The sequence below is a fragment of the Penaeus japonicus genome, unplaced genomic scaffold (genome assembly GCF_977035675.1).
Source record: "Penaeus japonicus unplaced genomic scaffold, GWHDUDI00000001_assembly GWHDUDI00000018, whole genome shotgun sequence".
In the NCBI taxonomy this organism is placed as follows: domain Eukaryota; kingdom Metazoa; phylum Arthropoda; class Malacostraca; order Decapoda; family Penaeidae; genus Penaeus; species Penaeus japonicus.
In genome coordinates this window covers 17145585-17158084 of record NW_028234420.1, presented here as the reverse complement: position 1 = coordinate 17158084, position 12500 = coordinate 17145585, and the positions used below count along the sequence as shown (strand labels likewise).

The window sequence follows — 12500 nt, the reverse complement described above, 5'->3', positions numbered from 1 at the left end:
TTTAGATTTGGCGAATTTTAATCAGGACATTATTTTTCTGTAATTGATCTTCTGTGTCGCATTTTATCGAAAAAGCGGTGATTTAGATCTGCGATGTGTAACCTGATTATTATTATGATTATCATTATGATAATAATAATTACCATTATTATCATCATAATTATTAACGTTATTGTTGTTTCCGATGGGTTTGATGCAGTTTTACCATTAATCTCACTTAGAATTTTATGTTGCAACGAACTTAAATTGCAGATTACAAGATCCATTATCATTATTCGTTGTATCCGCCTAGTCACATTTTAAACAAACATATGAGGATCTAGTTATCATCACTAATATATATATATATATATATATATATATATATATATATATATATATATATATATATATATATATATATATATTTACGGCATTCGATTCACGAGTGATAAATGCTCATTAAAAAGTTCCCTCTCTATTTTTTTTTTCTGTTTTAGTAATTCTATTTAGAATGATCGCTACCATTAAGTTTGTGTTTATTAGAGCCGTGGAAATTATCATCATCATCATCAATTATTATCGTCATTATCATCATCATCATCACTGCTACAGTGTAGGCTGTTCGTGCAATTTTTATTATTGTTATATATTAATATTTTTATTATCAGCTTTTCCTATAAGTATATGACGTCATTTTTTTGAAAATTTAAGAATCGCATAAATAAATCAATATTGAGGAAAAAAAATCTTAATGTTAAATGATTTTAATGATCAGCCGTAATAACATACCGAAAAATATTTCACTTTTGATATAGCTTAATAATTTGATTGATAGAAGATACAAATGAATAAAGCCAAATAGATAGATAGAAGAATATTGATTGAATGATAAATAGATTTTTTGTCCCGCTCATAGGCGCTACAGCTGTTGTCCGATTTATTTATTTTTTGATTCATTAATTTCTTAGTCAACATCATACATATCTGAATTAATAGTTTCATAATTGTTATTATTCATTTTCATAATAAAACATTCACGTCTCTTTACAATCGTTGTCAGATTATTACACTGCAAATAAAATCATGCTAATAAAACATTGCATATATAAAAACAGCAATACCAATCATACAATATAACTAAAAAACTGACAATATTAGCAACAAAGAAATACAGTAAAACATCCATGAAAAAAAAAATCGCAAAGGAAAGCAAATGCATCTTCGCGGCGGAATCTTATTATATTCAAACTCCTTTAAAGCCAAGTGTGTGAGGTCGTCTTGAGAGGATTGCAAAGGCGCTCCAGCTTCAAGAAGAGACGAGACGAGACGAGCACATATTTGGGTTGTTTGACTTGTGAATATATATATATATATATATATATATATATATATATATATATATATATATAAAATATATTACTATATATAGCGAGATATAATGGAGAGAGAGAGAGAGAGAGAGAGAGAGGTGAGGAGGAGGGAGATGAGAAGAGGTAGAGAGGATGAGGAGAGATCGGAGAGAGAGAGAGAGAGAGAGAGAGCGATAGAGATAGAATGCATTCCAGTGAGATTCTTTTTATTTTATGTCAGTTAAAAGATTGAATAGTAATGTAGTATTTTAGTAGTCATTATTAATACACGTATTTATACATATACACATGCTTATATACCTGCACACACATACACATAAACACAAACACACACATATATATGTGTGTATATATATATATATATATATATATATATATATATATATATATATATATATAATCACATATGTTTATAAATAATTATACATATATGTTTATATATATATATATATATATATATATATATATATATATATATATATATATATATATATATATAATCAGTTATCAAAACCTTCAAAAGCATCCCTTCAAAGCCAAAAAAAAAAAAAAAAAAAAAAAAAACATACCTACAATCCAAGAACGAAACAAACAGATCCCCCCCACCCCACACCCCACACCCTCCCTCCCCACCCCACCCACCATTTCCCCGATAACTAACGAAGCCACAGTCTCCCCTCCTCCTTCAGGTGTTCCCTTGGGCTTGGGGTCGGCCTTCGCTGCCTTACCTCCGCCGCCGCCCCTGCCCGTGGACCAGCGGACTCACGAAGGGCGTTATGTGTGGGACCCCGCGCGCCTACACACACTCCACGCGCCGCACCATGGGTAGGTTGGGATTCATTTTTATTTTGGTGTTGTTTGTGTGTTTTTTTGTTTTTTTTAGGGTTGTTTTTTTTTGTTCTTGTTGTTGTTGGTGGTGTTAGTTTTGTTGTTTGGCTTTTTTTTTATCATCATTATTTTTTGGGTTATTACTGATACTGATTTTATCAATATTAGTATTGTTGTTATGTTTATTGTCTTTATTATTACAATTATTATCATTATAATGATAATTATAATAATAATGATAATAATAATATTTGTTTTCATCATTATTATTTTTTATTATTATTATTTTTATCATTATTATAATAATTATTATTATTATAGTTACCATCATCATCATTATCATAACTTTATTATCATTATTATTATCATTATCATCATTATCGTTATCAATATTGTCATGATTTTATGAATTTCACTTTATTTACTAGTATCTTGTTTGTCCTTGTAAACTTTTGCGTTGAAAATTGAGTTTTTAATTCTTTAAAATTTTCACTGACTTATGAGCGTGGTTTCATTTCGACAACAAAAGCAATAAATATTCTGATGTCTTCCGGTTGTTGTTGCAACGAGTAACCATAAGCATTTCCCTTTTCAAAACACACCTGAGAATTTTTGTTATTATTATTATTATCATTCTGTCGAAATTCTATTTTTTCCTTTTTTTTCTTTTTACGTCCGGCTTCTTCTTTCATCCCTGTTTCTTTTTCTCTCTTTTTTTCTGTTTTCTGTTTTTCCTCTTTCCCCCTTTCTTTTTCCCTTTCCTTTTTTAAGACTCTTCCTGTTTTTCTTCTTCTTTTTCTTTTATTTTCTTTTTCTTTTCGTTTTTTTTCTTCTTCTTTTTCTTCTTTTTTCTTCCTCCTCCACCCTCTACCTCCATCTTCATCTTCATCTCCACGCCCCTCTCCCTCCCTCCCCTCTTTCCACCCTACCCCTCCCGCTCCCTCCTTCCCTCCTTCCCCTCCCTCCACTCCCATCCCCTCCCTCCTTCCACCCCCATCCCACCCCTCCATCTCCTTCCCTCCAACACAGAACACCCCCCCCACCCTTCCCCCCCAACATCGCCCTCATTGTCGCGTGTTCAAGATCCCCACCGGCTTTGCCTTGAGGGTCTTCTGGAACCTTCGACGCTTGGAAGATGAAGTGCGCATCCTCTTCGGGAGTCCATTATCGCCGAGCTTCAGGGGCTTCAGGGAGAGAAGGGGGTGGGGGTGGGGGTGGGTGGGTGGGTGGGTGGGTGGGGATGGGGGTGGAAGGTAGGGGAAGGAAGGGGAGGGGAGATATCACAGCCGTCGCGGGTGGGTTCGCGCGGTGTGACGTCACGTTGTTGCTGGTTAAGGTGGAGGTGGAGGTGGAGGTGGAGGTGGAGGTGGAGGTGGAGGTGGAGGTGGAGGTGGAGGTGGAGGTGGAGGTGGAGGTGGAGGTGGAGGTGGGAAAGATGTAGTAGGTGGAGGTGGAGGAGGATGAAAAGGCGGAGGTAGAGATGGTGGTGGAGAAGATAAAGTTAGGAAAAAGTTGGTGATGGAAGAGAAGACAGAGGTGGAGTTGGAGGAGGAGACAGAGGAAGATGAAGAAGAAGCGGAGATAGAAAAAGAACATGGAATAGGGAAATAGGATAAAGCTCTTTCATGTCCTTTCTAACACATTTGATAATAGTAATTAAACTTTTTCAATAAGATATCTTCGTGCCCACTTTTATTCGCTATATATACATTGATATTCATAATTATTTATTATTTTTATTTTCCGTTCTTGTGACCCGCCTATTACACACATTTCTATCTGTCCCTGTCTCTCTCTTTCTCTTTCTCTCATCCTTTGAGATGTAACTGCTTGCCTCAGTAGACTTGTGCAAGTCAGATAAGTATCTCTCTCTCTCTCTCTCTCTCTCTCTCTCTCTCTCTCTCTCTCTCTCTCTCTCTCTCTCTCTCTCTCTCTCTCTCTCTCTCTCTCTCTCTCTCTCTCTCTCTCTGTCTGTCTGTCTCTGTCTTTCTCATACTTGTTACTTTCATTTGCCTCCTCTCCTCTCCCGCCCCTTTTCCTCCCTCTCACACTCCCTCTTTTATTCAGCGGTTTGCCTCTTACTCTTCTCCCTCCCTCCGCCCCCCAACCCCCCTCCCTCCGCCCCCTCCCTCCCTCTTTCTTTGTCCCCATATTTAGAGAGCTTTTTGCTAAATCCACTTAATTACTATCACGCCCTTATCTTCTTGAGCGGCTTAATTCTCTCTATCATCTTCTAAGTCTTGGCGTTCGCTGAGTACTATCTTTCTCTCTCTCTCTCTCTCTCTCTCTTTCTCTTTTCTTCTTTCTCTCGCTCTTTCAGTCTTTCTTTTTGTTTTCTGTTTTACATTTAATCTCTTTGTGTCTAGTTTTTTTTTCTGAATGTCAGTAGGTATATATCAGTCTCTCTATATGTCTTTCTTTTTCTCTTTCTCTTTCTCATTCTCCTCTCTCTCTCTCTCTCTCTCTCTCTCTCTCTCTCTCTCTCTCTCTCTCTCTCTCTCTCTCTCTCTTTCTTTATATTTATGAATATATATATAAATATATATATATATCTTTTTCTCTTTCTCTTTCCCCCTCTCCCCTACCCCTCCCCCCACCACCCTCACCCCTCACCCCTCTTCCTCCCCCTTCACCCTCCCCTCTCCCTCTCACCCTTCCCCTTCACCCTCTTCCTCCCCTTTCACCCTCCCCCCTCCCCCCTCCCCCCTCCCCCTCCCTCTCTCTCCCTCTCTCTCCCTCGCTATCTCTCAGGCTCTAGATAAGAAACGCTGATGCACTTTTGTTATGAATCGAAACTTAGAGTGCTTTTGTTCCCTCGTTGTGCCTTGCTTTCGTGGTGTGCCTTGGCTCTCGCGCTGGCTGCTTGCTTCGTGTGTCTTCTTGTGTCTTCCTGCTTGTTTCCCTTCACTGTGTGTTTGTGTTTTGCTTTATTTGTTTTTTGGTGTGTTGGTTCGTTTGTTTGTTTGTTGTTTGTGTCGTTATTGGTGTTTTTGTTATTATTGTTTATTTTTTTATTATTATTGTTATTATTATTGTTGTTATTATTATTGTTATTATTATTATTATTATTATTACTATCATTAGTTTTGTTATTATCATTATTATGACCATTGATTATTATTCACTATTTAGTATTATCACTACTAAATGTGCCATTGATAATGAGTATTCATAAAAAGCAACTCTCTTAATAGGAATTTTAAAGACTTGGAACCGAAGAAAAAAAATCGCTGCAAACTTTTTGGAGAAATCGCTAACGATTGAATTTTAAAGATTGGAACGATAGAAAAAAATCGCTGACAAACTCATTTTGGAGAAGTCGTAACGTTATCGTAGTCGCTACCTTATGATAGCGAAAATTAAAGATAGGAAACAACATAATCAAAACATTAATACAGAATTATTTCATCCATCAGTAGCTTTGAAAAGAGTGCATCACTTTGCAATTATATTTTCTTCCGAATTCTACAAAAAGAAAGAAAAAAAAGTAAAATAAGAAAGAACATCGGATCGAAATATTGAAAAAAGGAAGGAAAAAAACAAAAACAAAAACACATCGTACCTGAGAAGTAAAAATGAGCATCGGAATGCATCATCTCAAAAAAAAAAAAAAAAAAAAAAAAAATCGACAAATGAGATTCCATTGAGTAGCATTCGATTCGCCAAACGTCGGGTTCGTAAGAGGAAGACAGAACCGGGATCGCATTCCTATGATTTTGGCGCTTTCTTACCGATTAATGAACTCGATCGACGACAGAATCTCTAGAGACTCGACACTCGACAGATTCCCCTTCCCCCCTACCCCACCCCTCGACCCGATAAAAAAAAGGTAGTTAAAAGTTTAAAAAAAGGGATATGACTTTATTCAAAATTGAAAAAAGTAGCGCGGGTTGTCATCCTCTTGGACCAATTAGGTGGCGGTGTTGGTGTCTGCGACGCGACCAAATATTGTTCCTTGCTCTTACTTGTCCTTGTCGTTGGGGGACGGGTTGGAGGGGAGGGCGAGGGGGAGGGATGGGGAGAGGAGGGAGGGGAGGAGGGAGGATGGGGAGAGCGAGTAGGGAGGATAGGGAGAGAGGAGAGGGATGATGGGGAGAGGGGGAGGATGGGGAGAGTAGGAAGGAGAGAGGAGGGGAGGTGGAGGGAAGGGAGAGGGAGGATGGGAGGCGAGGGAAGGGGAGGAAGGGGGATGTGAGGAAGGAGGAGGAGGAGGAGGAGGGAGGGAGGAGAGAAGGATGGGAGGAATAGGGGAGAAGAGAGAGGAGAGGGAAGATGGGGAGAGGGAGAGAGGAGTTAGGGGAGGAAGGATGGTGATGGGGAGAGGAGGGGAGGGAAAATGGAATGTTTGGGAGAGAGAGAGAGGGTTGAGAGAATTTAGAGAAGTCGTTCGGGAGGAGAGCGGGAGAAAAGGAGAGAGAGATACATAGATAGAGAAAGTGAGATAAATAATAGGGAAAGACAGACAAGACAGACAGACAGAAAGATACAAACAAAGAGATACAGACCAATAAAAAAAGTTATGAAAACAATTAGACACAGAAAGAAAAAAAGAAAAAAAAAAGATACAGATACACATATTAAGAAAATACAAAATATTGAACAAAGGATGCAGAGAAAATGCACACAAGGAGGGGGGTACGGAGGAGGGGGGGTAACAGGGGTCGGAGTATATAGACTGTGATACTTTTAGCGCAGTCGAGAGTATAATTATACAAGGGTGTCTTTTTTATGCAGATATGGACCCAAGTGCACGTGCAGATGCGTTTGTGTGTGTATGTGCGTGCGTGTGTGTATTTGCGTGTATTTATGATTCTATATTCTGTAATTCTATTTTTTTTTTCTCTATAGGCTTCTGTAAATGTGTATATGTGTATGTATGTGTATGGTTATATGTCTTTATATCTATATATTCCCGTGTATGTGTGTCTTATATGTATACGTATGTATGTAGGTATTTATGTACCCATTTATGTATGTAAGTATGTTTGTATATTTGTGTGTGTATATGTGTGTGTGTGTGTGTATGTGTGTGTGTGTGTGTGTGCGCGCGCGCGTATGTGTGTGTGTGTCTGTATGTGTGTTTGTGTGTGTTTTGTCGTTGTGTTGTGTTGTGTTATGTGTGTTGTGTGTGTGGTGTGTGTGTGGTTGTGTGTGTATGTGTGGCTTTGTGTGCGTGTCGCTGTGTGTGTGTGTGTGTGTGTGTGTGTGTGTGTGTGTGTGTGTGTGTGTGTGTGTGTGTGTGTGTGCGTGTGCGTGTGCGCTACCGCAATTCTCACCTGCCATCTTAATTGCATCAGTGGGCCCGAGAGGCGTCCGTAGGTGTCAGAGGTTGAAATACTATATTGCCCCCCACCCCCCAAACACTCCCACCCCCTCCCTATATATATCAAACATGTATCAACTTTGGTGTGGGTGGGGAGTGTAAGGGAGGGGGTTGATGGGGGGGTGGTATGGTAGGGGGCAGTGTTATTTATTGATCGGTTGTTAGGGGTTGGGTTTTTTGTTTGAGGGTGGGAGAGTGGTAGGGGGAGGAGGTAGAGGAGATAGAGGAGGTGAAGGAGGTGGAGGAGGTGGAGTAGGTGGAGGAGATGGAGGAGGTGGAGGAGGAGGAGGAGGAGGAGGAGATGGAGGAGGTGGAGGAGGAGGAGGAGGAGGAGGAGGAAGAAGATGAAGAAGAAGAAGAAGAAGAAGAAGGCGGAGGAAGTGGTTATTGGGGTGAGAGAGAAGAAGAACGGGTAGGAAAGAGAGGGAGGAGCAAAGTGGGAGGGGCCAGGGGAATCAGGTAGGGGAAGGGGAAAGGGGGAGGTGATAGGGGAATGGGGAATGGAGGGGGGGGGGCTTAACCCATTACTGTCACAGGGAGTGACGGGATGGGGGGGGGGGTGATCACCCTTATTTAGACACTTTTTGCCATGGAGGTAATCGCTTTCGAAATATGTATTTAATGGTATAGATTTTGGGGCGAGCATTCTCTCTCTCTCTCTCTCTCTCTCTCTCTCTCTCTCTCTCTCTCTCTCTCTCTCTCCCTCTCTCCCTCCCTCTCTCCCTCCCTCCCTCCCTCCCTCCCTCCCTCCCTCCTTCCCTCCCTCCTTCCCTCCCTCCTTTTCTCATTCCCTCTTCTTCTCCCTCTCTCCCCTTCCTTCTCCCCCTTCCCTCCTCTCCCTCTCCCTCTGTCTCTCCTCTTCCTCTCTAAACGCAAGCAACAATTTAAACGTCACCACATCCTCTTCCTTATTTTCGTAGGTGTCTCAAAATCCGTTCGACATGCAAAGGCCAAACAAACATTGCTATAAGAACAGTGTTTGGAGCGAGGGATGTTGTTGCAGGAAAGGCCGGTGGCACCCTGGTGGCACCCTGGCGGCACCCTGGCGGCACGGAGGTCGAGCTCCTGTGGATTGTCCCTCTGTGTCGGCATCCAGGAACACCCTGTGGCACCTCAGGGGTTCATAGGCACCCTGGGAATCATATAGGCACGGGGTGGGGGTGGGGAGGGGAGGGGAGGGGGGGTGTCATTTTTTTAAGACAAATCTTCTCACCATTCACATAATTCTATATCCTTATCCCAAATCACAAAAACATCGTCTTCTTCTCTCTACATCTATACATATCTCATTCTCTCTTTCTCTATCTCTCTCTCTTTTATCTCTGGCGTATTCTATACTAATAATATCTCCTCATTAAGATTATTGTCTAATAACCTATAGTATATATAGATTCTTTTATATCTCTATCTTCGGCTCTAATGGCTCTGTTGGCGTTTGCAGGTCATATGCTTCCTATTTATATAGTTATCTTTCTCGTCTAAGTCTTCTATTCGGTATTTATCTTTCTGCTTCGCTATCTTTCTTTATTTGCTTTATATCTACATTATATAGATCTTTGTTTAATTTCTATTTATATTCTTTATCTCTTCTTCTTCCCTATCTAGTATACTCTCTTATCTATGATATTATATCTGTTCTATATTATATTCTCTCTTCTTCTATCTCTTATTCGTTTTCTATCTCTCAGAGAGAGGGAAAGGAGACGAGAGGAGAGGAAGCAGAAAAGGGAAGTGAGAGGGGAAGAGTAGAGAAGGAGACTAGAAGGAGAGAGAGAGAGAGAGAAAGAGAAAGACGAGTTGTAGGGAGAGAGGAGGTGGAGGGGGTGGGAGGGGGAGAGGGAGGGGGTGGAGGAGGGGGAGAGAGAGGAGAGAGAGAGAGGAGAGAGAGAGAGAGAGGAGATGAGCGGGGGGTGGATGGGGAGGGAGGCTGATGAGAGGAGTGAGAAGAGAGAACGAGGGGGGGAAGAGAGAGAGGAGGAGAGAAGAGAGAGAGAAAGAGAGAGATAGAGAGAGGAAGGGGAAAGGGATAAAAAAGGAAAAGAGGGAGGGAGGAGGAGAGGAGAGAGAGGAGAGACGAAGGATGAGAGAAGATTAGGCGAAAGAGTAAGTTCAAAATCAGTCAGAGACAGAGATAGAAAGAGAAAGAGGAAGAAAGGGAGATAGATATGGAGATAGAGATAGAGAAGGGGGGTTAAATAGGAAAATAGAGAGATAGATAGCTTGGCTGAATGTCTAGATAAATGAATAGACAAATAAAAGACGAATAGGTAGAAAGATAAATAAACCAATGAATAGGTAGGTAGAGAGATAGGTAGATAAGTAGATAGATAGATCAATAAAGAGACAAACAGATACTGCATTCGTGTGGTATCTGCTTGTCTCACTATCCGTGTGTTCGTATGTGTGTGTAATTGTATCTACAGATATGCATGTGTACTGTATATTTATCCAAGACTTCAAGATACTGTCTTGTCTCACATGCAACCGAGAAGAAGAAGAAGAAACCGAAGAAGACGAAGAAGAAAAAAGAAAAAAAAAAGAAAAAGAAAAAGAAAAAGAAGTAGAAGAATATAAATAAAAGCTAGATCAAAAAGAAAAAGAAGAAGAAAACGAAAAATAAGAGAGAAAATTTTAAAATAAAAAAGAAGAGAGACATCAACCCTCGAAACTGAATAGCTAACGACGCGCAGCACATGTCCGTCTGTCTCTCCCTCTCTTTCTCTCAGTTCTTAGACACGTGGCAGATGGGACTCTTGTTAAGTAAGAGAGTACTTGATGCTCCCCCCCACCCCCACCCCCCTCCCCATTCGCCCCTTCTCTCTCTCTTATCCCCCCCTCCCTCTTCGTCCCCTCCCCCCTGTTGAGGTGGTGCTCGTAACACAACGGCGGCGAAACAATGCAAAAAAAAAGAAAAAGAAAAAAAAAAGGGGGGGGGGGCAGTCCTCTGTGTGTGTGTGTGTGTGTGTGTGTGTGTGTGTGTGTGTGTGTGTGTGTGTGTGTGTGTGTGTGTGTTTAGGGGGGAGGGGGAGGGGGAGAATTTCTACGTTATTTTTTTTATCGTTCCTCTTATTTCATCCGTTTTTTGTTATTCTTATGCTTATTCTTCTTTCATTTTATTAACATTATCATCATCATCATTATTATCATAATATTCATTAATATACTGCTGTTGTTATTGTTATTATCATCATCATCCTTTTTCCATTATTATTCTTATTATCCTCATCCGTGTCCTTAAATCATGATATTTTTTATTGTTCTTTCTCTTTATTTATACTCTTGCAATTATGACCGTCATTATGAACATACTTTTGTTTTCCTTGTTTTAATATTCATGTGATTTATTTCTTCTTCTTTTGCTTCGTATTTTCCTTAGTCTCCTCCAGCCCTTTCTCTTCCACCTCCTCCTCCACCTTCTCCTTTTCCTTCTCCTCCTCTTCCTCCTCCTCCTCCTGCACCTCCTCCTCCACCTTCTCCTTTTCCTTCTCCTCCTCTTCCTCCTCCTCCTCCTCCTCCTCCTCCTCTTCCTCCTCCTCCTCCTCCCCCTCCTCCTCCTCCTCTTCCTCCTCCTCCTCCTCCTCCTCCTCCTCCTCCTCCCCCTCTTCCTCCTCCTCCTCTTCCTCCTCCTCCTCCTCCTCCACCTCTTCCACCTCCTCCACCACCCCTTTCTCTTCCACAACCTCCTCCTCCTCCTTTTTCTCCTTTCCCTGACCACCATGTTTCAATTTATTTTTATTTATTTTTTTCCTTTTTTTTATAAAACAGTTGCGAAATGGAACAACTATTTCAAACCACACTTACGGTCCATCGATTCCGACCTCGACAGTGATTAAGGTCGATAATCACTTTATTTTATTTTTTTAATGAAGTTCATATGCAGTTTGCAATCTCGTCAGTGGCTACGGTCGAATCTTACATTATTATTATTATTGTTATTATTATTATTATTGTTATTATTATTATTATTATTATTATTATTATCTATGGCATCTTACTTCTCAAAGCTGGTGTCTCTCACGAGGAACTTAATCTTGTTTCTCTTCCTCTCTTGTCTTATTCTTCATCTTCTTCCTCCTTCTCTTTTTATCTTCCCCCCTTCTTCTTTTTCTACTCATTCTCCTTGTCATCCTCCTCTTCCTCCCCTTCTTTCTTTTTTATCTTTTACCGTTCCTTTTACATCCCCTTTTTTCTTCCTTTCCTCTTCCTTCTTCTTCTTCCTTTCCGCCTCCTACTTCTTCCCCTTCTTCTTCTTCTTCTTCTTCTCTTCTTCCTCCTCCTTTTTCTTCACCTCCTTCTCCTTTTCCTCTTCCTTCTCTTTCGCCCTGCCAGATGGCCTTCCCCTCTCCATTTTTCTTTTCAATTTTCCGTGTTCTGCTTCTCCATTTTCTTTTTTTTTCTTCTTCTTATTCTCCTATTCCTCCTCCTCCTCCTCTTCTTCCTCTTCTTCGTTCCTGCAGATGTCTCTGAGCACTCTCTCTCTCTCTCTCTCTCTCTCTCTCTCTCTCTCTCTCTCTCTCTCTCTCTCTCTCTCTCTCTCTCTCTCTCTCTCTCTCTCTCTCTCTCTCTCCCTCCCTCTCCCTCCCTCCCTCCCTTCCTCCCTCCCTCCCTCCCTCCCTCCCTCTCCCTCTCCCTCTCCCTCTCCCTCTCCCTCTCCCTCTTTCCCTCTTCTTCCTTCGTCTTCTTTTTCACCTCCTTCGTCCTGCCACAATCAGACCGCCAACCCATGTGCTCTGCGGTGATGGCAGGGACGAGAGGGGGGAGGGGGGAGGGGGGGGAGTGGCCGGGCATGGGCACAGGAAGGAGGGACTCGGGTTTCCATCAAGGAGCGTTCTCCTCCCTATTCCTACCCCTAACTCTCTACCCCCCCCCCCCGCCATCCCTCTTTACCCCCTCTCCCTCTCCCTCTACCCATATTCCTTCATCCTCCCGTCCTTCACTTCTACCTCCTTCTACTCTTCCTTTCTCTTCTTTTCGCTTTTTTTTTATTGCTTCGCGTT

At 41.3% G+C, this 12500-nt stretch overlaps 1 protein-coding gene across 4 annotated transcripts in view; it reads left to right on the top strand.

Moving 5' to 3' along the window:
• Positions 1–12500, top strand: part of ci (transcriptional activator cubitus interruptus) — a 370606-nt gene that overhangs the window by 165177 nt on the left and 192929 nt on the right. For 2 of the 4 annotated variants that reach the window (XM_086546713.1, XM_043008158.2), the window contains one exon: positions 2042–2177. In XM_086546713.1, the coding sequence (XP_086402839.1) occupies positions 2042–2177 (136 nt within the window). Of the gene's footprint in view, positions 1–2023; positions 2178–12500 lie in introns of all 4 variants that reach the window. The other 2 variants (XM_043008159.2, XM_043008157.2) reach the window with 1 other exon arrangement.